Below are 27264 nucleotides of genomic sequence, written 5' to 3'. Positions count from 1 at the left end.
CCTACACCACAGCTCACGGCAATGCTGGATCCTTAACCCACTGAGCAAGGCCAGGGATTGAACCCGCAACCTCGTGGTTCCTAGTCGGATTTGTTAACCACTGAGCCACAACGGAAACTCCAGGAAACCATTTTTTTTAAAAAGGAAAAGACAACCCAAAGAATGGGAGAAAAACTATAAATGAAGAAACTGACCAATGTTTTAATCTCCAAAATATGTTACACAAAATAGATAAGCATCAGAAAAGCAAACTACCCAATTTAAAAGTGGTCAGAAGATCTGAACAGACATTTCTCCAAAGACACACAGACAGATGGCCAAAAAGCACATGAAAACATGCTCAGCATCACTAATTATTAGAGAAAGGCAAGTCAAAGCTACCATGAGGTATCACCTCACACCAGTCAAAATGGTCATTATCAAAAAGTCTACAAACAATAAATGTTAGAGAGAGTGTGAGAAAAGGGAACCCTCCTATACTGTTTGTGGGAATGTAAATTGGCACAGCCACTATGATACAGCACAATATAGAGGCTCCTTTAGAAACTAAACACACAACTGCCATATGATCCAGGAATCCTACTTCTGGGTATATATCCAGAGGAAATCATAATTTGAAAAGATACATGCACCCCAATGTTCATTGAACCACTACCTACAATAGACAAAACACAGAAGCAACCTAGATATCCATAAAAAGAGGAGTGGATAAAGAAGATGTGGTACAACCCAGTCCTGGCCACAGCCTGGGAGGACGCGGGAGCCTAAGTCTTAATTAGGTGCCTTTGCCTGCACAGAATAGCAGAGTGCCTGGAAGGCTTCTGGAATGTACACATGTATACAATGAAATATTACTCGGCCACAAAAAGAATGAAATAATGCCATTTGCAGCAACATGGATGGACCTAGAGATTATCCTATCAAGTCAAGTCAGAGAGAAAGACAAATATCACATATCCCTTGCATGTGGAATCTAATAAAAATGATACAAAAGAACTTATTTATCAAACAGAGACAAACTCACGGATTTTGAAATCAAAGTTAAGATTACCAAAGGGGACACCGTGGGGGAAAGAGACAAACTAGGAAGGTGGGATTTTCATAGACACACAACTATGTATAAAACTGGCAACTAACAAGGACCTACTGGAGAGTACAGGGAGGTCTATCAATGTTCTGTAATAAGCTATTTGGGAAAAAAGAATGAATATATGTACATGTATAACTGATTCACTTTGCTATAATTGTGAAGCTAATACAACATGGTGAATCAACTATACCCCATAAAATCGAAAAAACAACAACAACAAAATAAACCTATGACCCGGTGCCCAGGACCCCAAACACAGCAGGCAGGGAGCCACCCCCTTTTCCATTCGGGTCCATCTCCGCAGTGCTCAGCACACAGCTTACCTGTCCCAGGAGAGCTGCGATGAGGGAGCTCTTCCCGCTTCCAACGTTCCCGCAGATTCCCAAGACCTTCCCCTGCGAGGAACAGAAAAAAGACACAGTCACCCTCCCAAACTGTGGTGGCCCAGCCAGGCACTGGGTCACTGCTGGCTCCATAACGTGGCATCTGCAGCCACACAACCCAGTCCTGGCCACAGCCTGGGAGGACGCGGGAGCCCAAGTCTTAATTAGGTGCCTTTGCCTGCACAGAACAGCAGAATGCCTGGAGGGCTTCTGGAAATCATGAACAAGAGCTGATACAAAACAGCCTTGTGCTGGTCTGGGACCCACAGGCTCAAAACGTGAGGGTGAGGGTTGCCTTGTGCCCAGACTCCAGGAAAAGCAAATGTGATGGAAGTTCAAGTCTGCACAGCCCAGAGGGACAGTGATATAGTTTTGAAGTGCAGAGGGTCGAGGGCTTTTTCAACATCGTTTTAAAGCATCCTTTCACCCTTACAATTCAGTCTGAAATTACTGAGCAGTTATGCTATTCTGACCTGTTGGGTTCATGGATTATTCTACAGCTGCGATTTGTCAATTCAACCAACCAATCGTTGTTAGAACCTGCTGTGTGCCGGGCCCGGTTCTGAACCCCAGCCATAGCACAGTACAGCAGAGAATGCAACAAAGGTCAGTGCCTGCCCTCATGGAGCTTAAATTGTAGTTGGGGAAACAATAAAGATCAGTAAAATATGGAGTATGTCAAATACGTGCCATGGAAACAAATAAAGCAGGACAGAGATGGCAGCTGGGTGCCTCAATGGACAGGTGGATACCTTTAGCTTGAGTTCTCCAAGAAAGAGGCCCCAAAGCAGGGAACTGAGTGAGGGCAGCTTGTCTGGGAGGAAACACTAGCTGGGAAGAGGGGGATGGTACAGGGGAGGGAAGGCGGACTTCCTTCCCTTGAGGGTGGACTGAAAGGTCAGCTCCCACAGGAGACAAATGGAGTTCAATCCTGCTTAGAAACTCAAGGAGTCCAGTATGGCTTTATCCCCCCAATGGCTGAAGGAGTTGGGATAAATATGCAACCGTGGGTGTTTGAGAGCTGCTGCCTCAGCTGTTGAGGGTGGGGGGGAGGACCCTCGGTCCCGCAGATGCAGTCTGGCAATTTGGAGGATGGCCAGGACACACAGATGGGCCACTGACAGTACCTGCGACAGGTGGTGTTTGAGGAAGCCCCAGAGAATGCAAGGGACTGGGACTTGTAGAACTCTGGGGGGAGCCGCTGCTGGTGGATCAAGAGTCCCCGGGGAGACTCTGAGGTGGGGTGTTCAAGCAGTTATTGCAATGCTGGAACATCTAGATGCTGGTTGGAACGTCTAGATCATTCTCACTAAGACCTGTTCCCAGTGATCCCTTAGGATACAAATGCCAGCGTGGGGCCACCTGAACTAGACCAGAAAGGCCCAGCACCTGCCTGCCAGCCCCAGCATATGAGGTTTGCTGCCTGTCATCCCGCCTCCCTTGGCTCCATGGGAGCCATGTTTACTGAACACCAGGCACCATGCTAAGCACTGAGAATAAAGCAGTGACTGAGGCGGTCCTATTCTCTGCCTTAGTGTCAGTGGAGCTGCAGGAAGTAAAACTGATCTGTTTTAATCCCACTAAAAGGACTACCAGGAAAAGGAACATTATGAAGACTTTGGGACAAAGAGACACAGGGATGGATCGAGGCTCCCAAGGCACTTGGCACTCCTTTGAGTCCTGCCTATTACCTGTGACCAGGTGTGTGCCTCCTAGATCCATCCTTGTCTTCAGCAGGAAATCCATGAGGCTGGCACCCCTGAGGCTCTGATCACTCCTTCGTTCATTCAGAAAATATTATTGGGAACCTACTCCGTGCCTGGTTCTGGGCTCAGTGCAAGGCCACCACTGTGAACAAGACAGATATGTGCCCTGATTTCAAGGAGGCTCTGGGGACTAACTATGGAAACACATGGATGCCCTGAATTTAGGACATTTAAGGGCAGCCCTTAAGCTGGACATGACTGTTAAGAGGAAAAAGGCAAGAACATAGCTCACCTCCTGGGAACTTAAGATGGGCTTAGTATTTATGTGATGGTGTCTCTTTCTGTCCTCATACCAACCTTGAGAAGCGGGTACTATTATTAAAATATACATGGAGCACAGAGTTCCCAGTGTGGCTCAGTGGGTTAAGGACCTGACATAGTGTCTGTGAGGATGCAGGTTCGATCCCTGGCCTCCCCCAGTGGGTTTAGGTTCGATGTTTCCACAAGCTGTGGTGTAGATCGCGTATACAGCTCAGATCCAGTGTGGATGTGGCTGTGGCTGTGTTGTAGCCCAGCAGCTGCGGCTCCTATTTGACCCCCTCACCTGGGAACGTCCATATGCCACAGCTGAAGCCATAAGAAGAAAAAATAAATACCCATGGAGCAGGTAAAGAGACAGCCTTCAAGATGTCAGGCAATGTATTCAAGGTCATGCAGTTGATGAGTGGCTGGGGCTGGAACCCAGGTCTACCAGACTCGGAGGCATAGCCTTGATCCCTGCAACACTGTGCTGCCCGCTATGTCTTCTGCTTATTTCACACATGTCTTTGATGAAAAGTCAGGAGTTACCAACGTCCTGAAAGAAGGAAAGCAACTGCAGGACTAAAAGGCAGCTTCTTTACAACACGAGAGCAGTTCACAGGGGCCTCTCTGGAGCAGGCTGGATTGAAGTAATCCAGGTGCTGCACATCAGAGGTGATGCGAGAGCAAGTGGGCTGCATGCAGCAGGATTTAGCAGAGAGCAGAGCTCAACTGCACTCAGCCGACCAAATATCATTTCCGATGAATTTGTGCAGACAGCCTTGTTAGCTCTAAGAGGTACCGCTCTACAGCAGCTATTGAGCTTAGCATCACATAATACATAAGAGCCTCTCCTGCTATAGTGCTCACATGGGGAAAGGGTGAGTCAGCAAGATAGGAGATTAAAATATTAGGCATCAGATTAATGCTAAGCCTCTGCAACAAAATCAACACTGCCGCCCGGGGAACACTGCGGCCGAAGTCCCAGGGCAAGAAAACTATACACAAGAGAAGGTCAAACATTCCCCCACAGCAGAGCTTCTTTAAAGACCCCATCCCCCAATCCTGTGGGGAGGGGAGCAGCCACCTGACTCTGCCTGGCTGCCTTGCTGGGCTGCTTGTTGCTCTCATGTTGCTTTTCACAAGGGCAGTGCCGCATGGTGTTAAGGGCACTGACTCTGGGGCTGGGCGCCCTGGGTGTGAAGCCCTCTTCTACCACCCACGAGCTGCGTGACTTTGGCGAGTTATTTAACCTCCTTGTACCCCAGGTTCCCCAATCATAAAGTGGGATGGCTATAGACCTACCTCATAGGGTTAATGGAATTTTTAAGCGAGTTCATTATGTGCCTGGTAAATGGAAAGTGTTCATAACTGTCAGCTATTATTGTCTATCATTGGATTCCAATGTGAGATTAAGAACAAATCTGAATACCATTTGATCCAGCAATCCCACTTCTGGGCATCTATCCAGAGAAAGCATGACACAAAAAGAAACATGTACTCCAATATTCATTGCAGCACTATATGCAATAGCCAAGACATAGAAACAACCTAAATGTCCATCGACAGATGAGTGGATAAAGATGATGTGGTGCATATACACAATGGAATATTACTCAGCCATTAAAAGGAAAGAAGTAACCTGGCATTTACAGCAACATGGATGGACCTAGAAATTATCATGCTAAGTGAAGTCACTCAGACAGTGAGACACCAACATCAAAAGCTATCACTTACATGTGGAATATAAAAAAAGGACACAATGAACTTTGCAGAACAGATACTGACTCACAGACTTTGAAAAACTTATGGTTTCCAAATGAGACAGGTTGCGGGGTTGGGGGGATACACGGTTTGGGATGGAAATGCTGTAAAATTTGGTTGTGATGATTGTTGTACATCTATAAATGTAATAAAATTCATTAAGTAATTTATAAAAAAGAACCAATCTGAAAAGATTTAGGAAAACTAGTCCATTTGAGTCTAGCCAGCTGAAACCAGATAACTACTCAACACGCAGCTGGCTTTCAACTCCTCCAGAGTTTGAAGGTCAGCTCTAATACAACCACTAAGACAATGGTGTTCTCCCAGCTTGAAGAGACTCCTCCACCGTGGACATACATAGCTTTAAAATTGAGGGAGAAATCAGTCTGGTTAGAGGCATCCCACCACCACGTCCTGCACTAACTGAATTCTATTCAGCCTCAAGAAGGCCATGGCCATGTGACACAAGGAGAAGGGTGGAGGCCACACCTTTGGCACACATACCCACCTTTCTCACCACAAAGCTTATATTGTGCAGAACCGACTTGGGGCTGCCACATTGCTCCTCGGGGCCAGTGACTCCCTGGGCTGATGGATTCATACTGTATGCCTCCGGCCTCTGTTTCTTGAGAAAATGCTTTTTTGGGTTCTGAACTTTCTTTAGGTCACTTTTCCTGCTGGCTTCTTGCTCCCAAGTCAAGGTGGCATTTGCTAAAAGCAAGACAGTATCTGGGTCTTCTGGTTGGGTGACGTAAGATGGGGGGCTTTTAGCTATGAGAATTTTCTAAGATTAAAGAAACAAAATTAACTGGGCAGACATCATCCATTTGCAAGAGTTATCCCAATATAGCTCTTAGTGACCCCAAAGCATAACCTTGGCAATTCTATCCAGGACACCCAGGGTAGAAGATATTTCCCCGGGAGAAGCTGCAGCAAAAATAGTCTGTTAGCTCATCCCATCTAGGAGGGTTACCTCTTTAACCACAAGGCCCATCTGGGTCACCCACATGGGAGAATGCTGATCCCAGCCACATCGTACCCTCATTTTACCCAAGATGGCCAGCTTTGGCTAATCTTTGGGAGGTAGGCTTCACTGCTTGGCACTAATGCTTGTGAAACCAAGGTCACATGCTCAGCTCTGCTGTGTCTCCTTCCTAGGTCCCCACTCAGCCCACTTCAACAAAGCACCTGCCAAGTGCCAGATTCTGGGGTAAACAGTGGATATGGAAATATGAATACGGCATGGCTTCTTGTCCTTGAAGAGACTACAGTCCAAAGGGAGATGGGAACATGTACCCGTTGTTTCAGTGCAATATGTTGGGGACAAAGCCCTGTAACTGCCAGAGGTGGGACATTTGGCTCCCCCTCCTGGAAGCCCAAGGAATTAATGCCCGAGCTGAGTCTGTACAGTGCTGTATAGGCAACGATGAGGGAAGGGGGAGAGGAGGGGAGGCTTCTAACAGAGGGCACAGCATGAGCCAAGGTGACGAAACAGGAAGTAGCATGGTTTGGGGGGGGTGAGGGGTATGAACAAGAAATTCAGGATTACTGAGGCCCAGAGCTCAGGGTTAGGAAGAAGATAGGAAAGGAGGTGGAGACATAACTGAGGACTGGCGGATGGAGGGCTCGGGCTCAGCCCTGGAGGAGGAAGGGCGAGGATTTCAAGCAGGTTCATATCAGTGATCAGACCAATATTGTAACAGCTCAGGTAACAGGGCAATATGGATTCAAAAAGGACAGCCCTGGAAAATGAGGATTGGTTCTTAAGTTACTGTAATAGTTCAGATGAAAGGGTATGAGACCTTGAATAAAGGTGATGACAACAGGGACGGCATGGAGGTGGAGACATTGAAAATGCTGTCACTGTCCCTTTAGTCTATCTGATATCGTTATGCAATTAATGTGAGGAGGTTGACTTCTGTGTTTTGTTCAAAAAGTAATAACTCAACACTGCCCCTTCTAACCCAGTCTTACGATCAGTGCCTCTTAAAATTGAAGGAATACAGTGATCAGGAAAACTCAAAAAGGATACAAGCACGTAGGATGTTTAAAATGACATCCACATTTCAGGCTTGAGTGAAAAAAAAAAAAAAAGATCATCCAATCAGTTCACAGCTGTCTAAACGTGCTCTTCTTGACTGCAAAGCCCTCCTTATTTTCCTTTCCTGCCTCAACTTCAAAACCTCTTTATCTGCCCTTCTTGCACCTCACTTAGCTCCTTACTGTGTGTAGCTGTCCCTGGCGTACCTGATCCCCTATTAGACTGCAGGCTCTAAAGAATACCAACTCTAACATCTGCACTTGCCATAGTGCCTTGAACATAGGAAGCACACAGTAAATCTTTTTTAACTGAAGTATCGTCGATTAGCTGATTTACAATATTATATATATTACATTAGTCTCATGTGTACAACATAGTGATTCAAAATTTTCATTGATTATACTCCATTTAAAGTTATTATAGGAGTTCCCGTCGCAGTGCAGCAGAAACGAATCTGACTAGGAACCATGGGGTTTCGGGTTTGATCCCTGGCCTCGCTCAGTGGGTTAAGGATCCAGCGTTGCCTTGAGCTGTGGTGTGGGTCGTGGATGCAGCTTGGATCTGGCGTTGCTGTGGCTGTGGCGTGGGCTGGCAGCTACAGCTCCGGTTGGACCTCCAGCCTGGGAATCTCCATGTGCCATGGGTGTGGCCCTAAATAGACAAAAAAATAAAGAATAAAAATAAAATTATTATAAAACATTGGCTATATTCCCTGTGCTGTACACAATATCCTTGTAGTCCATTTTGTACTTCTTAATGCTCTACCCCAATATTCTCCCTCCCTTTCTCCCTCTCCCCAGTGGTACCCACTAGTTTGTTCTCTATATCTGTGAGTCTGCCTCTTTTTTGTTTTATTTGGGGGGATGTTATTTTTTTAGATTCCGTGTATAAATGATATCATATGGTATTTGTCTTTCTCTGCTTCACTTATTTCACTTAGCATAGGCCCTCCAAGTCCATCCATGTTGCTGCAAATGGCAAATTTTCATTTTCATTCTTTTGGTGGCCGAGTAGTATTCCATTGTACTTATGTATCACATCTTTCTCCATCCATCTGTTGATGGACACTTAGATTGTGTCCATATCTTGGCTTTTATAAATAACGCTACTATGAACATTGGGGTACATGTATCTTTTCAAATTAGTGTTTCACTTTCTTTGAAATATATACCCCAGGATGGAATTACTGGGTCATATGGTTGTTCTATTTTTAGTTTTCGGAGGAAATTTTACTCTGTTGTTTTCCATAACGACTGCATAAATTTACCTGCCCACCAAAAGTGTACAAGAGTTCTCTTTTCCCACCTTTGTTATTTGTGTTCTTTTTGATAATAGCCATTCTGGCAGGTGTGAGGTAATATCTCATTCTGGTTTCGATTTGCTTTTCACTGATGACTAGGGATGTCGACCATCTGTTCAAGTGTCTCTTGACCATGTGCATTTCCTCTTTGGAAAAATGTCTATTCAGTTATGCCCATTTTTTAATTGGAGTGTTTGGCTTTCTGATGTGGAGTTGTATGAGGTGTTTATAAAGGTTGGATGTTAACCCCTTAGTGATCATATCATTTGCAAATATTTTCTCCCACTTGATAGGTTGTCTTTTCATTCTGTCAATGGTTTCCTTTGCTGTGCTATTGCCAATTTCTTCCTTTATATCTGTTAATGGTTTTTGTTATTGTTGTTGTTGTTTTTGCTTTTTAGGGCCACACTTGAGGCATATGGAGGTTCCCAGGTCAAATTCCTAAGGGTCGGATCAGAGCTATAGCTGCTGGCCTACGCCACAGCCACGGGAATGTAGGATCTGAGCTGCATCTACAACCTATACCTTAGTGCATGGCAATACCAGATCCTTAACCCACTGAGCAAGGCCAGGGATGGAACCTGTGTCCTCATGGATGAAATCAGTTTCATTAACTGCTAACCCATGATGAGAACTCCAAAAAGAACCCATGCTTTTTTTTTTTTTTTTTTTTTTTTTGCTTCTTAGGGCCGCACCTGCGGCATATGGAGGCTCCCAGGCTAGGGGTCTAATCAGAGTGACAGCCAGCTGCTGGCCTATTCCACAGCCACAGCAACTTGGGATCTGAGCCTCACCTGCAAACTACACTACAGCTCATGGCAAGGCAATGCCAGATTCTTAAGCCACTGAGTGAGGCCAGGGATTGAACCCGCATCCTCACAGATCGTAGTCCAGTTCGCTAACCGCTGATCCATGAGGGGAACTCCCTTCCTTGTCTCTTATAACAGTCTTTGTTTTAAAGACTATTTTTTCTAACATAAGTACTGCTACCCCAGTTTCTTTTGATCTGCATCTGCATGAAATGCCTTTTTTCATCCCCTAATTTTCAGCCTCTGTGTGTCTTTGATCTGAAGTGAGTCTCTTGCAAGTAGCATGTCTATGGGTTTTGTTTTCATATCTATTTGGCCACTCTATGTCTTTTGGTTGGAGTAGTTAGTCCATTTACATTTAATTATGGATAGTTATGTACTTATTGCAATTTTGTAATTGTTTGGGAGGGTTTCTTTGTAGTTCTTTTTTGTTCTTCATTTGCTCTCTTCCTTTGTTATCTGAAAACTATCTTTAGTATTATGTTTGGATTCTTTTCTCTTCTGTGTGTGTACCTATTATAGATGTTTGGTTTGTGGTTATCATAAGGTTTATATATAGCAATCTATATATGTATAGATAATTAAGTTGCTGATCTCTTAATTTCAAATGCATTTTAACAACCCTGCATTTACTCTCCTTCCCTTACGAGTACTGTTTTTGAAATCATATTTTACATCTATTTGTTCCATTATCACTTAACTTTTTATTGTGGATATAGATGATTTTACTACTTTTATCTTGTACCTTTCCTAATAACTTCATACATATTAGATTTATTGCCTTTACTGTATTTTTGCCCTTACCAGTGAGCTTTTTCCTTCTGTAATTTTCATGTTTCTAGTTGCGGTGTTTTATTTCTAGCTTAGAGAAGCCCTTTTAACATTTCTTTTAAAGCTGGTTTGATGGTTCTGAATTCTTTTAGCTTTTGCTTGTCTGTAACATTTTTTATCTCTCCATCAAATCCGAATGAGAACCTTGCTGTGTAGAGTATTCTTGGTTGTAGATTTTCCCCTTTCATCACTTTAAATATATGTGTCTCTCCCTTTTGGCCTACAGAGTTTCTGCTGAAAAGTCATCTGATAGCCTTATGGCAGTTCCCTTGTAGGTAACTTGCTGCTTTCCCCTTGCTGCTTTTAATAGTTTCTCTTTCTCTTTAAGTTTTTGCCTTTTTAATTACAGTGTGTCTTGGTATGATCCTCTTTCAGTTAATCCTGTCTTGGACTCACACAGTAATTATTTGATGAATGAATAAAGGGACTAAATGAGTGTATAAATACAGTCCCCCCACCACTGTCTTCATCACTTCTGTCACCAAATCCATTATAGGACAAACTAGGTAAGCAAAAGAGAGATGGCTCGATGCAAACTAAACTCCACTCCTGGAACAATTTAAGATTGAGAAAGAGTGGAGGATCAGAAACATTGCCTCCCTGGGTGGAGACTCCATCTCATTTGTACTAAAAGGGCATGCCACCTAGATTACTCTGCCTAAGTCCATATTTTTGCATATATATGTATATATCCAGCACTGATAGAGGGTCTTCTCCCAACACCCACCAAACCAATGACCCAGCTCTCTAATAGGTTGAAACAGCCCTGCCTTATTTAGTAATTTTCCTGCCCCCAAACAAGATGTCTCTTCCCTGCTCACCCAGTGTTAGTTATACCTTCATTCTCCTTAGAGAGACATTGGCTTCAGCTGCTGCTTTGACGGAGAAAGGTAAGATTGCAATTGAAAACTTCATTACATTAAACATGGCAATCACACTAAATGCCTGAAGAACAAAAAAGAGGCATAGAGTTTAGGATGGGATGTTGCCTTGGCTTTGAACCATTAAATCTGTAGGGATTAAACTTGCTGAGATGAGAAACAGTAGCACAGTTGGGATTCTCAAAGGAACAATTTTCTCATTTCATGGCTCAGAAATCATGGGTTGGCAGATTAAGGATATAAACATCTTCGTCTATTTTGCTATTGGATTTTCACCAAAATGGTGGGAGATGTATCCCCTGGTCTCTGTCAATCCAGAGGATAAGGTCCAAAAAGTACCTCTAATTGTATGCATTTGGAAATCTCCATCCATAGCACACCTTCATTTGGCCTAGAACATTTGCTCAAAACCCTAAGCAGATTTTCCTAAATCATCCCCTTCTCTCATCTGACCTTTCAGAGATAAAGCAACCTTTTCCACATTACACACAGCCCAGGGATGAAGGTAGAAGCTCCCTGGAATGATGTGCCTGGCCCAGGCTTGTTGCTGGTTCTCCTGACCCCAGGGTCTGGCCTCCATGCCCTGTGCGCGCGCGCGCGCGCACACACACACACACACACACACACACACACACTCAGGACTGATTTGAGTGCCTTTGTTCCACTGCCATTTCCAAAGAACCACACACCCCCCACTTCTCTAGGGCCTTCCCCACTGAGCCCTGCCTGGCAGGTGGCTAATATCATATAGCCTCAATGAAGACAAATTTCCTCGCTCTGTGGGTACCCCGGGGAGGTCATGATCGCATCTCTTAGATTCCATCCTCTCATCTGTCCCATATGTAATTAGCAGCCTCTCCCTAACCACCCATCTAAGAAATTAATAACACAACTTCCATCCACAAATCTAGAGTGATCCTTCCCGCTGGTGAATGGACCCCATGGACAGGGCCCCAGACTTCCACTAATCCTAGCTAGTTCATTAAGAGGATGATGAAGGACGCTCTTTCATCACATCTGGTGCTAAATACATCCCTAAAGAGAACTCAGTTCCCCCAAGTCCTAGAGCATTGTCTTGGCTCTGGAAACTAGGCCTTGGCTGGCAGAGCACCCTAGCTGCCTGAGGGCTGACCTCCTACTGGCGAGGGATTCTGAGTCTAAAGAAACAAAAGCCTTTCTTTCAGGGCATTTGTTTTTGTTCTAGATTTCTCTAAATCATCATTTTAGAGAATATCAACTATGTACACTCAATTTGGCTTTAAATCAATTTGCTTGGTGTGTTCTGGGAAACAATTTTTTTTTGGTTTGGGATTATAAACAGTAGTCACAATAATCAGGTAGCATTTGTTCAGGCTTTGGGACGTCGATCATTGCCCTTCACTCCGGCTTTGGGTTCTTGGCTGGGTTCCAGCCCCCAGTGTGTGGGAAAGAAGACTGTGAATGAAGGAACCAAGTAAAAAGTACCTTCCAAAGAAACATGGGCAGTAGCGGCATTGACAGCCTTAAAACAGATGCCCCAGAAAAGCGTTCTGCCTTCTCAAATATCTCCCCAGCCTCCCCTCCACATCCCTGATTTTGGTGCAATTCTTGCCCTGTGAGCACACCTCTCCTTGTTTTCTTGTTTATTTCCTTCTCTCTCCCTCCCTCTCGCTCTCTCTCCCTTCTTTGTGTTCTTTCCTCAAACCACTTGCCTGTGAGACACTGGTTTGATATCTGAGCTCTTTGTTTCTTTATTTCAGTCAGGGGCCATGTCCCCTCTAGTTCAGGTTTGCCTTTTCTTCCTTCCTCCCTTCCTTTCTCTTTCTTTCTTTCTTTCTTTCTTTCTTTCTTTCTTTCTTTCTTTCTTTCTTTCTTTCTTTCTTTCTTTCTTTCTTTCTTTCTTTCTTTCTTTCTTTCAGCTGTCCCACAGCATATGGAACTCCTGGGACAAAGATCAGATCCAAGATGAAGCTGCAGCAATTCTGGATCCTTTACCCCTCTGTGCCAGACTGGGGATCAAACCTGCATCCTAGATTTGCAGAGATGATGCCAATCCTTTTGTGCCACAGCAGGAACTCCAACTCAGGTTTACTTTTGAATGCACAGCCCCCCTTGTTAAAGAACAAAACAAAACCCTGAGCCCCTCACATTCCCTCCAGTTCTCCCTCTGAGGCTTTCAACCTGAATTAGCCTGGTCTGGGTAAGCATCTGGCTAACAAGAACAGCAAACACTGATGCAGCATTTACTGCATTCCTGGCACCGTCCTGCATGCTTTGTGTAAAAGAATTTCTGTCCTCACAACCATAAGGACTGTCATCACCCCATTTACAGATAAAGAAATTAGGGCAAGAGAGGTTCAGTGAGTTGCTGTAAGTCATAGTGAGCAAGTATTGGGTTCAGGACTGAAACAAGGGAGCTCTGATCCTGACACCACACAGCCTCTTCCAATACCGGCAACCCTTCCCATTAAGAGAACTTCCAAAAACTTTCCACTTGATGTGTATATAGATAAGTATGAATAAACCAGCCAAGGGTTCCTTTGGTTTGAATTTTGTTTTCCAAATGTAAAATTGTGTTCCAGTGTTAACTACGACCCCAGCTCTGTCACAGACCAAATAAGAATTGTTGCCAAGCTTTCCTTGGCTCCCTGTCAGCTCAAGCACTTGTTTTAAAAGTCAAGGTAGAATCCTGGCATTGCCCAGCTCACCATGCTCGGGTGTTCTGATGCTAGTGCTTGGCAGAGGTGGGGAGGAGCTACCTACCTGGCATTTGTCAGAGGTGGGTGAAGAAGAGGTGCTTACCACCGGGGCAGTGAGCTTGCGTCTCAAGAGGATATGACAGGTGAATGTCAGTACAATGGCTGTGGTGGATGCAATGGAAGTCAGTGCTGAGTTTCCACTTTGGACAAATCCAGCTTTTTCCAGTAATTTCCTCTCCCTCTTCCTAATATCTGTGAATTAGAAACAGTCCTTGGTGGTCTTACTTTTCATGTCAAGCACCAGCATTAGGAAACTGTTACTCAATGGAATATTGCTCAGCCATAAAAAAGAATGAAATAATGCCATTTCCAACATGGATGGTTCTAGAGATTATCATACTAAATTCAGTCAGTCAGACAAATACATAACATCAGTTATATATGGAATCTTTAAAAGTTGATACAAATGAACTTATTTACAAAACAGAAACAGACTCACATAGAAAACAGTCTTATGGTTACCAAAGGGGAAAAGGGTGAGGGGGGGCATAAATTAGGAGTACGGATTAATAGATACATACTGCTATATGTAAAATAGATTAACAACAAGGATTTACTGTATAACACAGGAAACCACACTCAATGTCTTGTAATAACCTATAATGGAAAAGAATCTGAAAAAGAATATATACATATGTATAGTAGGTATAACAGAATTATTTTGCTGTATACCTGAAGCTAAAATAGTATTGTAAATCAGCTATGCTTCAGTATAAGAAAGAAACATATTACTCCTGCTCAATTCTGCTGCAAATCAGTGTTAAGGACTCCTGTTGTGAAGTTTAAATGAGAGGAAGCACAGACAGCCCCAAGCACAATGCCAGCATGTACCAGGGCTCAGTGTGTGGCAGCTGCCATTATGGATGGTTTCCAAGTTCCCTTCCCATCCTGGTTCTCTGGGCATCAAGACTCATCCACTCAGATGTCTACAGGGGTCGGACAAGTAATGTAAATGAAGGGAGGGGGCAGAGAGCAAGACCAAAGCGAGGCAGTCCTAGGCTCACCAGACTGTCAACTGTTCTGAGGTCTGAAATCTGGAATCTTGTGAGACATCACCCTACTTTTAAATGTTAGGAACTAATTGAAAAAGTTAAAGTACTGCCGGGGCCAAATAAGACACATATGCCAGTGTGAAGATGGCCAGATTGAGGCCCCTGCCCTGTGTCTCAGCAACAGCTACAAAAACACAAGAACATTTCTCCCTCTCCCAAGTCCAGATGAGGCCATGACTCTGTACCACTTACCAATAAAATCCAAGCTTCCCTCCCCGGTGTTTAAAGTCCTCAATAGCAGTTCAGCCTCCTCTGCAAAAACCCTCTCAACATGGCGCCACAGCCATCCTTGCTCAGTGCTGGCTACGTACCAGGGGTTCTGTGAAACACTGTGCAGGCACGCTCTCATTAGACTTCTCTCACCACCATGGGCAAGGCAGAAGCCATCCTTCTGCGCTTTTGACAGTAGAGGTAAAACTTAGAGGGTTAAGTGCCTTGACTCTTAAGAGGTCAAGGCAGAATTGGAACCCAATTCCACTGGGATCCAAAGCTTACTGTCCACATGCCCTTCCCCTCGAGAACACCAGCTACTTCCTTCTTCCCAAGCACAGCCTCTAGGCCTTTGCTCCTGCCTGAGGGACTTCCCTGACTCTGTCTGTGTCCACAGCCCTGTTATCCTTCAGGGCCTGCCTAAAATGCCAACCTCTGGAGTTCCCTGGTGGCTCAGTGGGTTAAGGATCTGGCCTTGTCACTGCCATAGCTCTGGTCACTTCTGTGGCACAGGTTTAATCTCTGGTCCAGGAACTTCCACAGGCCCTGGGCATGACCGTAAATAAATAAATGCCACCTCTTCCAGGAGGCCTTTCCTGATGTCTCACACCCATGGAGCTCCTCTCCTTTTCTTTCATGGCATTTTACTCATTTTATCCTGTCATTAACTCATGCATTCTCTCATTCATTACATTTTAATCTATTACATGCCAGATGCTGTGCTTGATGCCGGGGAATATAGGGATAAACAGGGTCTCAGCTCTTCTAGGAGGGGCGATAGACAATAAAGAAACAAACAAACAAGTAAAGAAGGTCATTGCAGGTTGTGTGGAGTGATATGAAAGAAATAAACATGGTAAAGTGATTAAGAAGGGAAGTGGGGAGTGGACCTGTGTGGGGCTGTGGTCAAGTCAGCCTCTTTCAGTCAATGGCATTGACCCTAGGAGACCCAAAGTCCAGACAAAGTCACCATGAACATCTAGCAGAAGACATTCCAGGCAGAGGGACCACAATGGTGGAGATCCTGAGGTGTGAATGAGCCCGGATGCTCTTCTAAAAACAGAAGGTTTGTGTGGCTCAAGCAGAGTTATCAAGGCTTAGGATAAAATGTTTTGGGGTCACAGGGGTCAGCAGAGGCCAGATTGTGCTGGATCAAACAGCTGTAGGTTGGAATCTGGATTTCATTCAAAAGTCCTAAATTTGAATAATCTAAGTGTGATAAGCAGCCACTAAAGATTTTTCAGCAGGGGAGAGATGGGATCTGATGGGACATTTTAAAAAGGTCACTGTGGCTGCTGAGTGCATCATGGGTTTTAGAAGGAAGGAGGAAAGGAGGGGTTGCATCTAGAAGTTCTTGCTGTAGTCCAGAAGGGAGAAGATGTTAGCTTGGACTAGGGTGGCAGTGGAATGAAAAGCTGACAGATTCCAGATGTATTAGTTCCTGTTGTGGCACAGTGGGTTGACTCAAAATTGTCTCAGTGAGAATGCAGGTTTGATGCCTGGCCTCGATCAGTGGGTTAAGAATCAGGCATTACCAAAATTGCAGCATAGGTCACAGATGCAGCTCTGATCCAGTGTTGCCATGGATGTGGCATAGGCCCCAGCTACAGCCCTAGCCCAGGAACTTCATATGCTGTGGGTGTAGCAGTAAAAAGAGAAAAAAAAAAAGATTCCAGATGTATTTTAGAAGTACAGCCAACAAGGAGTTTCCATTGTAGTGCAGGGGAAACGAATCCAGCTGGTACCCATGAGGATGTGTGTTCAATCCCTGGCTACACTCAGAGGGTCAGGGATCCAGTGTTGCTGTGAGCTGTGGTGTAGGTTACAGACTCAATTCAGATCCTGCGCTGCTGTGGCGTAGGTCAGCAGCTGCAACTCTGCTTCACCCCCTAGCCTGGGAACTTCCATATGCCAAGCGTGCAGCCCTAAAAAGCAATAAACAAAACACAACAAAACAAAACAAAAACAAAGTTAGATATATTTTTGAGCTTAGTTAACTCAGCCTCCCTTAATTTTATAAGTAGAGGCCCTTTTCTTAAGTATTTTGTGTGGTTCCCATGGCCTTGCACAGAGTAGGAACTTGGCACATATTTATCAGATTAAACTGACTTGAATTAAATTGAGCTGAGTTAAACTGAACTCAGTCAAATGGAATCAAATTTAATCACATCAAATCCATTTTATTAAAGTGAGTTCAATGTGTGAGGAGGTAGTTCTGTGTCTTCAAAGACGGTTTGCCAACTTGTAGGGTTGCCAGGGTCTCAACTTGAGGCACTCCCTTTGGCAAGCTCAGAAGCAGGTATCCTAAAGCCACTTCCTACAACACGGACACATAGCTGCAGGCCCAGTTACACGCTGGACTAAAAGTGTAATTGTAGATCCAAAGTCAGTTGTAACGGTGGTTCAGATCATTAAACCGCCAACCACCTGAGTCTATGTCAGCAATTATGTAAATGTTCCTGCCACTAGATTTGCATTTTTATTTGCTTGAAATAGTTTTAATATCTTAAAAAAACAGCTACATATGCATATATATGCATTCTCCTATCTGCACATCAAGTCAATGGGACATATGATACCAGCGAAGCTGCTGCTGGCAACAAGGGTACATGTGAGTGAGCACGTGTGGACATCTTCCAAGTCACGGAAATAGCCTGAGACAGCTCTTCTCCCGCTCATAATGTTTTAGTGAATTATTTTTGTGAAAGGTAACTGGCTAGCATAAGCATTCACTGGCCTCAATATGGCTAAACCATATGTCACTCACCTGCTGAGCCCTTGGCTTCACTGGAAGAGATGCTTGGGCCTATTCTAAAAATCTCTGCAATCCTTTGAAAAGCCTGCCAACCAGCTCCAGGGTCCCTTTCCAGAACTTCCAGAACACCTGGCCTGGGAACCTTAAGAATCGCTTAAAAGATCACATTCTACAGAGTAAGTAGTTCTTTTGGCAGCTGCTCATCCTACCTCGAATGGTGTTGGTAAAAGATTTCTCCCAAGCGTACATTTTAATCAGCTTGATGCAAGTCAGAAACTCATTCATTGTCTGAACTCGCTTGTCTGTCACTGAAACTGCTGATCTTCGGAAAGCTGAATTGAGCCTAGCCATAAACATCTGAAATCAAGGTACAAACAGTGTGTTCAGAGAGAACTGCTGAGTTGCAATTGGCCTAGAAATCCGGGGATCAGAGCCTAAGTGCCAGGAAAAGTTCTAAGGGACGTTGGCTGGCGATTCTCAGCTGGAGAATTCTCAGCCTTCCCTTGAGTTGTGGCAGAGGCACCCTGTGGAGGGTGGTGGAGTCACCTCTGGGGATCTGGGCAGATGGTAGGACTGCATGCATAGCCAGGACATGAAGCAAGTGCTGGGGATTTTGACAAATTAAAGAAGCAGATCCCCCTCCCCCAGGGCATTCAAATTCAATTTAAAAAACAACAACAACAACAAATGATCCTATCTGGGAGCACAAAGGAGGGGTGCAGAAGAAGTAGAAACAAAGCCCTCTGTCCACCTCCGTGAGAGGGTGTGCGAAATACAACTGCAAAGACCTGCCATTACCTGGATGGGGATGAAGATCACATACACTGATATCCCGATAAGAGCTGTGGGCCCCAGAATGAAAAAGGAGTACACCGCACAGACAGCCATTAGGATTGGGATGGTGGCTGGCAAGGGACAAAACAAGGCAGCTTCAAACAAGGAATAACTATCACTTGATAGTATATTGAGCACCTGCAAAGAAAGCACATGGCTTCAGGCTTTGGAAGGGCCACCCAAAGGTTTCCTGAACTGAAAGCTTTCAGAACAGCTGAGGTCTGAGGAAGGAAGAGAGAAACTGAATTAGAGGGGCTGGGGGTCATCAGAGAGCCAACATGGTGAGTTTGGGTCTCATTCTAGTAGGACTTTGGAGAGACCAGTCTTTTAAAACTGAGGATCCCAATGAAGAAAGGCTTTAAGGAGTTCCCATTGTGGCTCAGCGGGTTATAAACCTGACTAGTATCCATGAGGATGTGGGTTCAATCTCTGGCCTTGCTCAGCGGGTTGTGGATCCAGATATGCCGTGAGCTGTGGTGTAGGTTGCAGACTTGGCTCCAGATCCCTGCATTGCTGTGGCTGTGGCATAGGCTAGCAGCTATATAGCTCTGATTCCACCCCTAGCCTGGGAACCTCCATCAGCCACAAGTGTGGCTGTAAAATGCAAAAAAAAAAAAAAAAAAAAAAAGCTTTAAGAGCAGTATTACCATCTAGGAGCATGCTGGTGAGTTTGCCATTTGGTTACCTGATAGCTCTCACTTCCTTATTTACTCAACCCTGCTTAATCAGGGCAGCCAGGCACCCAGCAAAAAAAACACAACAACAACAACAACAACAACAAACCACATTTCCCAGTCTCCTTGGGCAAGGAATGTGGCCACATAACAATGTTAAGGACAGTGAGATACAAGCCAAAGAGGCAAAAAGAACTTTGGGGATGAATTCTTAAAGGGGCTAACTCAACTTGGAAGACCTTCCCCTTTTGCTCCTTTCCCCTTCCTCCTACCAGCTCTCCGAAACATAGGTGGACCTGCGGCAACCATCCTGAACCATTACAGGAGCCATGTGTTAGGAAAGTGATGAAGAAAGATGGAAAGATGAGGAATTACCCCCACCAGCCCTGGGTCATCTTCTTCCAAACTCCTTTTACACAGAGCGAAGTAAATCCCTCCAGTTTAATTTAGGGTTTCTTTTGGGGTTTTCTGTTACATGCAACTGAATCTAATCACAGTCGATACAGGATGCTGTGAACTGAAAGAGCAACTGTAAGAAAGAAGCAAGTCTTTTCCCTACCTCACTCCACCTAGGGTTCCCTTGGCCAAGGAAGTTTCCTCATGTTAAGGGTGAAGATTTTATTGCTAAGGATTAAGGGCTTAGGAAAATGTCCAGCTTTGAGGTCCAATAGGCATGGTCTTTATGATGTGTTGGCATCCCAAATACTACACAACTGGACTGGTCAGATCCCTTAGTCAGTCAACTTTTTGTTGTTGTTTTGTTTTTGCTTTTTAGGGCAGAAGATGCGGCTAGGGGTTGAATCAGAGCTACAGCTGCGGGCCTACACCACAGCCACAGACACAGCGACATGGGATCCAAACCTCGTCTGCAACCTACATCACAGCTCTCCGAAACAACAGTTCCTTAACCCACTGAGCAAGGCCAGGGATTGAACTCTCATCCTCATGGATACCAGTCAGGCTCATTAACCACTGCGCCATAACAGGAACTCCTCTTCTTGTGTTTGGAGTCTCTGCCACTGCACGTGGCAGGGAGATGGGATGTGATGGGCAGGACACTGACAAACAGAAGGGAAGCAGAGGTTCCATCCCAGAAGCACATCTCATACATACTCAGAAAACTTGGAATCTTGTGTTCTAAAATTAGATTCCTCCTGGACCAGCTTACCTCCCCAACAGAGATGTGTGTCAGCGTCTTGAAGGACACCAGGTTTTCAAAAACCAGGGTGGAGACGGCCACCTTCAACCGGATTGCTGTGCGGTAGTTTATGGCCCAGGCCAGGGCCCAAAAGAGGACTTTGGTAAACTCGGTGGTAAAAAGGGCCATGCACAGGCCGATGCCAACCCAGACCTTCCTGGAGATGCTCTGGGTTTGCTGGAGGATTTGGTGAATGAGAACAGTCTGCAAAATAGTGTGGCGGGGAAGAAGAGAGGACTGGTAGAGGAGGGCTCAGATAATGTCAGCAAGCTGACGTTATGAGGCAAACTTTTTCATTAATTTCAGGGGCTGCCGCTGTGCTTGACAGGGGTTAGCTTTACAAAAATGTGCTCCCAAGGAATGCAAGGATAAGGATAATGTACTAAACCCACCAATTCATAGAGAAAGTAACTAATGACACTCGTTGCCAGTCTGGGGACCTGGGACACCAGGCAGAAGAAGGGCCACCCCACTCACCGGCCCTATGGCCGCCATGATAATGCACAGGATATTGGCCACGATGTCCATCAAAACACGTGTCCTCTGGAATTTCCAGACCACTCGGCCCAGGGAGGCTTTCTCAGGACCCATCTTCTCGACCTCTTCATCCCAAAGGATTCGAAATCTGTGATGAAAGTGAAGGAAGAAAGAAAGGGACTTACGCAAGTTCCCGTCGTGGCTCAGCTGTTAATGAACCTGACTAGTATCCATGAGGATGCAGGTTCCAACTCCTGGCGTTGCTCAGTGGATTAAGGATCTGGTGTTGCTGTGAGCTGTGGTGTAGGTCACAGACGTGGCTTGGATCCCGCATTGCTATGGCTGTGGTGTAGGACAGCAGCTACAGCTCCAACTCGACACCTAGTCTGGGAATCTCCATATGCCTTGGGTGCAGCCTTAAAAAAGCAAAAAAAAAAAAAGGGGGGGGGAATTACATTCTCATTTGCTGTTTAAAGCTACTCTGATGGACAAACCTTTGCAAGAGGGTTAGCACAACGCCTCCCCCATACCTGGCAGCGGTAGCTTCAGATGAACAGCAGCGGTTCTCCCTTCTTCTTATGCGGGGTGGATGGGCCAAGGAAGAGCAGTGGGCAAAGCCCTGACACAGCATGAGCTGTTTTCTGGCATTTGGGCTCTTTTTCAGGATTTGATTTCCTCCTTCTCCTGCTGGTCTCTGGCACAATACCAGTTGTGATTTAAAAAAGAGAGAGAGGCAACAAAGAAGCCAAGATAAAAAATCTAAAGGGCAAGGAGGAGCTTGTCCATTTCCAAGATCTGAAACGAGGCCAGTGGGACAGGAGTGTGGTGACATGGGGAGGCAAGGCAGGGCCAGATGGATTTAATTCCCAGTGCAAAGGAAGCCACTGCAGGTCAAGATTATTATATGTATCTAAAAGAACATGGGGCTTCTGTGAGAGTAGTGGGTGATGGGGGTGGGAAGCAAAGACAGAAGCAGAGAAACCACAGTGGAAGATCGCCAGCAGCCAGGTGGGAAGTGGCGGTGGCATTTAAAGAAATGTGGATTGGAGTTCCCGTTGTGGCTCAGCAGTAACCATCCAGACTAGTATCCAGGAAGATTCGGGTTCAATCCCTGGCCTTGCTCAGTGGGTTAAGGATTGCCGTGAGCTGTGGTATAAGTCACAGAAGTGGCTCAGATCTGGCATGGCTGTGGCTGTGGCATAGGCTAGCAGCTGTAGCTCCAATTTTCACCCCTAGCCTGGGAACTTCCATATGCCCCTGATGGAGTCCTTTAAAAAAAAGAAAGGTACATGGGGGAGAGATCAGGACTTATTGATGAATTCAATGTGGGGAAAAATGAGGGGGAATTGGGTTAGGGATCCCAGTTTTCCGGCTTGACCAACTGTGGGAATGGGGTTTACAGATATGGGGAAAAGAGGAAGAGGGAACATCATCAGATGGGGCTTTAGATACAAAAGAGGATCAAGGATGCAGCTTTAGATGTAAGATGCTTGTGACTCATCCAAGTTCAGCTGTCTGATGGGATGCTGGGAGTGTGAAGTCCAGAAGAGAGTCATGGTCTGACAATGGCGTGCTATTGAGTTTGTCAGCATGTGTTCAGTGGCTAAGCCTTTGGAACCGAACCTAGTATGGAAGGGAAGAGGATCTCAGGTATATGGGATAGATGGAAGGAAACATTAAAAACAGACAGAGAGGTAGAAAGAACACCTGGGTCTCATTCCTCTTCCGGCTCCCTGGCAATTTTCTCCAGACTGTAGATTTGGGAAACTACTACTGACAGAGATTTCCTCAGGGCACAGATGAGGGGATGCACAATTGAAAAAAACGATGGCTAGAGCATGATTAGAACTCTTAGGCCTTCAAGCACATGAGGCCAAAGAGGAGAATTCCAGAAGATGCAGAGAGAGGGCTTTGAGAGATTCCCCACTTAAGACAAGAACTTCTGGAGTTCCTGCCAGAGTGTAGTGGGTTAATGATCCTGCTTGTCCTTATGGCATTGCTGGTTCAATCCCTGGCCTGGCTCAATGGGTTAAGGATCCAACATAGCCACAACTTGTGGTGTGGGTTGCAGAGCAGGGAGAAAAAAGAAGAGGAGTCGATCTGTGAAGATGGTGGCATAGGGGCTGTTTAATGAGAGCAGACAAAGTTCTGGACAGATGCACCAAGATTTAATGGCACTGACCTCTGGGGAGTGGAGCAGGAGTACAGTAGGGATATATTTCCACCACTTAAACTTGTTGCTTTAATATTTTTATAGTGAATATGAATTAGGCTGAAACCTATGAAATGTATGGTTTTGCAAGTCAAACTTGTCAGTTTTCATTTGGTTCAACCTAAGCGTATTTTGTAAAACAAAGATCTGATGCCAATTTTTAAAGTGAAACAAAAACACCATGCCTGGAACCTCATAAAGCAGCCCAAGTGGGGTCCAGGTAACCCAGAGCAAAGTGAGAGTCTGGCCACTCTTGTCCTGATGTGGTGCTCAGACAAACCAGCTGATAGCCTGGCCAGAATGGTCCTGAAGCCTCAGGCCAATGTGCTCAAGAAGTTCTCTCTCCCCACCAACTCTCCCTGGTCCTCACCTCCCCAGAGACTGAGCCAGGAAGTTCAGTCAGGCCAGCCCACCTCTCAGAGATAAGCCACCGAAAAGGGCCACCAAGACCCATGGGCATCGATTTTCACATGGCAAAATGGGAGCACACGAAAGGGGTTGCAGGTCCCCTCCTAGGTGCCCCCCCCCCAGATCTGACCCCAAAGAATCCTGATACCTTTTGGCGTTGGTGTCAGATGAGTCATAGGGTGACAACGGGGGCAGGGTGTCCACAGTCAGGGTGTGCCTGTAGCCTCTAACCATCAGTGGGGTGAGCCAGGAGAACGTGGCAAAGGAGAGCAGCCCTGCATCATCCACAGGGTTGGGTGCCAACCTAAGACAAACGAGATGCTTGGTGTTCCAGGAGGTTGGGGTCCCTGCCTTGAGTCCTTGGCTGGAATTATCAACCATAGTAACAACCACAGCCACGCTCAGACCTGTGACTCACATCCATCAGCCCCATGAGCTGCAGTGTGCTGGACCAGCTCCTCCCAGCTTGTGAAGGCTGATTGTTAAATTTTCAGGAATTCTTCAAATCAGTTCTTAAATACAGCGAATATTAAAAATTAAATTACGGAAATGTAAGTCAATTATCTTAAAGACAAAGGCAATAAATACTCAAAACACATAGCCCTAGATTTTACTAGTACCTCTGCTCTTTAGATTATGTAAGTCTATCATCTCTGGTAGAAATACCATGCAGAATCGGGATCTAATGTCATGAACCTCTTCTCAGCTTTGTGCTCAGCGACATCATGTTTGTAGCTTGAAGTCAGCCATGGTAGGAGGACTCACACCATAAAAGGGGATTAATGGTACAATCCAGGGAATTTTTTAGTGAGCGGTTTAGTGAGCATTTACCAATGACAATCCCACAATGGGCTCGTGCTAACAGCATCCCATCCCACAAGAGGGTTTCTCTTCCACTTGGCATGAGGAAAGGGAGACCCACCCAGTAGCTGGCCATCAGAGGAGCTGGGTGCCTGACTTTTGCTCTCAGAAAGACGGAGAAGGGCAGGGCAGAGTGTGCCTCCAGTGGGGGCAAGGCTTCCCAAGGAAGTAAGAGCTAGAGGTAAACTTGTGGTTTATTTTGAGGATTGAATGGATTATTCCATGTAAGATATTATATTTAAAAAATAGCTAGCAGACAAAGAAGGAAGATAAGGGGAAGTGAAAGGAAGAAAAGGAGGAAGAAGTAAGGACGGAGGAGGAAGAGAGATGGTTCTGCCCTTGAGGAATTAACAGTCCAAGATGGTAGAAAAGTCAGAGCCACAAAGTGCTACCTACTAATTGCTGAGTGTTTGTCATATTCCCGGCCCTGGAAGAGCTTTGTATTTGTACTAGATGTTGTTAAGATGCCCCAAGTCACCGACTTTGTCACATTCACGTCCCATCTCGCTGTGGAGCGCTTGTGCTAACAGCATCCCATCTCACAGGTATGCTGTGCCTCTTTTTACTATGTGGTTTTAGGGTCTTCTCAGAGCATAAGTGCAGCCCAGAATTGCAGGGGGCTTATGCTGCCAGGGGAAAACCCAAGTAACTAACAGAGTACAAGAGCCCATGGACAAATGTTCCCAACTCTCATCCTATAGGCGGGAAATTGTACACTTCTCCAGGGGACCTAGTAGAATCCAGTACCCATGTCTACAGCAGCGACACCAATGACACACCCCATGTACACCCCATGTTCTTCTTCCCTGCCTCGCTCTCCCTAAATCTTCCCTCCTGCTTCTTAAAATTGCCTCTCCAATAAGCTACCTGCATCCAAGTTTTTGACTCAGGCTCTACTTTGGGGATAATATTAATAATATTAATGAGATGCTATTATTAAGGCACTTGATACATAGTAAACATTTCCTAAAGGGTAACTTTTATGATAAGGTCATTCATTACCTCATATAATCCAACAACTCCATGAACTAGGTATGTGGGTTGTGTGGTGAGCCCATTTCATAGACAAGAATATCGAGGCACAGAGAGGTTAGAGTACTTGCCCAAGTCTTATAGTTGTTAAGTGGTGAAGCTAGGATTCAAACCCACTGCTTGCTGACTCCAGGTTCCATCATTCTGTTAATCACTATCCCACATCGCCTGTCCACAAAGCGATTACAAACTGAGCCAAAGCAGTGCGTAGTTAGAGCTCTCTCCTGCCTGGGGCTAAGGATGGTAGCTAATGCTCTTATCTTTTGCCTTCCCTCTCACTTTAGAGGGCTCACGGGTGTATGTTTCTTCCATAGATTCTAGGAGAGAGTAGTGCTGTGTCACCTGCCTTCCTCTGCTGGGAGAAAATATCACAGGCCCTTCTCATGCAGAAAAGGCAGCTTTTATAGTTATAGTTTATGCAGTGTTATAATACATATATGATAATAATATAACATCATGTGAGCTTAGAAGTCAGGCTGCCTTAGTTCCTACTCTGCAATTCAAAACTGACCTGATTCTCTCTCCAATATATGTATCCCAGACCCTTGGAATGTGACCTTGTAGCTCCTTCCTTCAGAAGGTTAAGTCTATTTCTCCACACCTTCAGTGAGGGCTGATTTGTGACTTGCTTTGGCCAATACATTGCAGGGAGAGAAATGGTAGACAGTTCTGAGCTGAAATCTCCTGAAGGCCTATATGCTTCAACTCATCCTCTTGGCTGCCTACTGCATTACTATGTGATCAAGCACAGGCTAGCCTGCTGAAGGTTGGATAACTCACATGGCCCACCTTCCCCCAGCCAGTCAGCCCCCAGAAGCACAGCCATCTTGCTGACCAGCAGATGCATAAGTAAGCCTGGTCAAGACCAGGTGAATCACCCAACTGGACCTAGCCCAAGTTGCTGACCTACCCATAGAATTATAAGCTCAATAAATGTCAATTGTTTAAGGCTACTAAGTGTTGAGATGGCTTGTTACACAGCAAAATCTACCTAATTAACTTTGGGCACATTATTTGACCTTTCTTATTCACCCACTTACGCACCCATCAGATAAAAATAATAATAACACTTCCAGGGTGGTTGTGGAGAGTGAATGAGAAGATGTTTGTAAAGAATTTGAACAGGTCCTGGCACATGGAAAGCTCTCCTTAAACATTTGGTACTGTCTTCCTCTCACCAAAGGACAGGAGAGTTCATGAGGTGAATTGTCAATAAATGAATAAATGGATGGATGGATGGAAAGACAAAAGGACAAGCATGTAGAGCAGAAGGATGGGGCTCATGGGCAGTGTCCACTCTCTTGATGGGCTGGAAGGTATTCCTACAAGTTGTCCCTGGGGCCACCTCCCAATCCTCCTCTCTTACCTTGCATAGGGTCTCACTGGGATCATGGTCTTCAGGCTGGGGTCATATCTCTCTGCAAAGGACCTTCTCTGGCCTCGCCGGTCCAGATCAGCAATAAGGTAGGGCCCATCATTTACCATCTTGGTGGCAGTCTAGAGCTCTGGGCTCTTGGCCTAGGAATATTCACTCTGCAGCAGAGAGATGTGGAGATGAGGACATTTTGGAATGGGATCAGGCAGCCCCCACTCCATCCAGACCAGCTTCTTGCTCCAACCACTCAGATCTGGTTTCATCAATTAACCGTCCACATTTATGGAGGAGTGTGGCCAGAAGACCCACACAGCCCTCAATTCCACTCTGTGC

The 27264-nt window shown here is 45.3% G+C and overlaps 1 protein-coding gene across 1 annotated transcript in view; it reads right to left on the bottom strand.

Annotated features, from left to right (window-relative positions):
- The window catches only part of ABCC12 (ATP binding cassette subfamily C member 12), a 66533-nt gene extending 39492 nt beyond the window's left edge, over positions 1–27041 (bottom strand). Inside the window, exons 1-10 of the mRNA XM_047791061.1 lie at positions 26923–27041; positions 23812–23967; positions 21044–21191; positions 20537–20770; positions 18659–18832; positions 18070–18217; positions 13887–14035; positions 11062–11169; positions 5752–6027; positions 1414–1485 (exon numbers count right to left, since the gene is read on the bottom strand). Of these exons, the coding sequence (XP_047647017.1) occupies positions 1414–1485; positions 5752–6027; positions 11062–11169; positions 13887–14035; positions 18070–18217; positions 18659–18832; positions 20537–20770; positions 21044–21191; positions 23812–23967; positions 26923–27041 (1584 nt within the window). The remainder of the gene's footprint in view (positions 1–1413; positions 1486–5751; positions 6028–11061; positions 11170–13886; positions 14036–18069; positions 18218–18658; positions 18833–20536; positions 20771–21043; positions 21192–23811; positions 23968–26922) is intronic.
- Positions 27042–27264: the final 223 nt, after the last annotated feature.

This window comes from Phacochoerus africanus, chromosome 8 (genome assembly GCF_016906955.1).
Source record: "Phacochoerus africanus isolate WHEZ1 chromosome 8, ROS_Pafr_v1, whole genome shotgun sequence".
In the NCBI taxonomy this organism is placed as follows: domain Eukaryota; kingdom Metazoa; phylum Chordata; class Mammalia; order Artiodactyla; family Suidae; genus Phacochoerus; species Phacochoerus africanus.
Note: the sequence above shows the minus strand (reverse complement) of the source record. Positions and strands in the feature narration are given on the sequence as shown.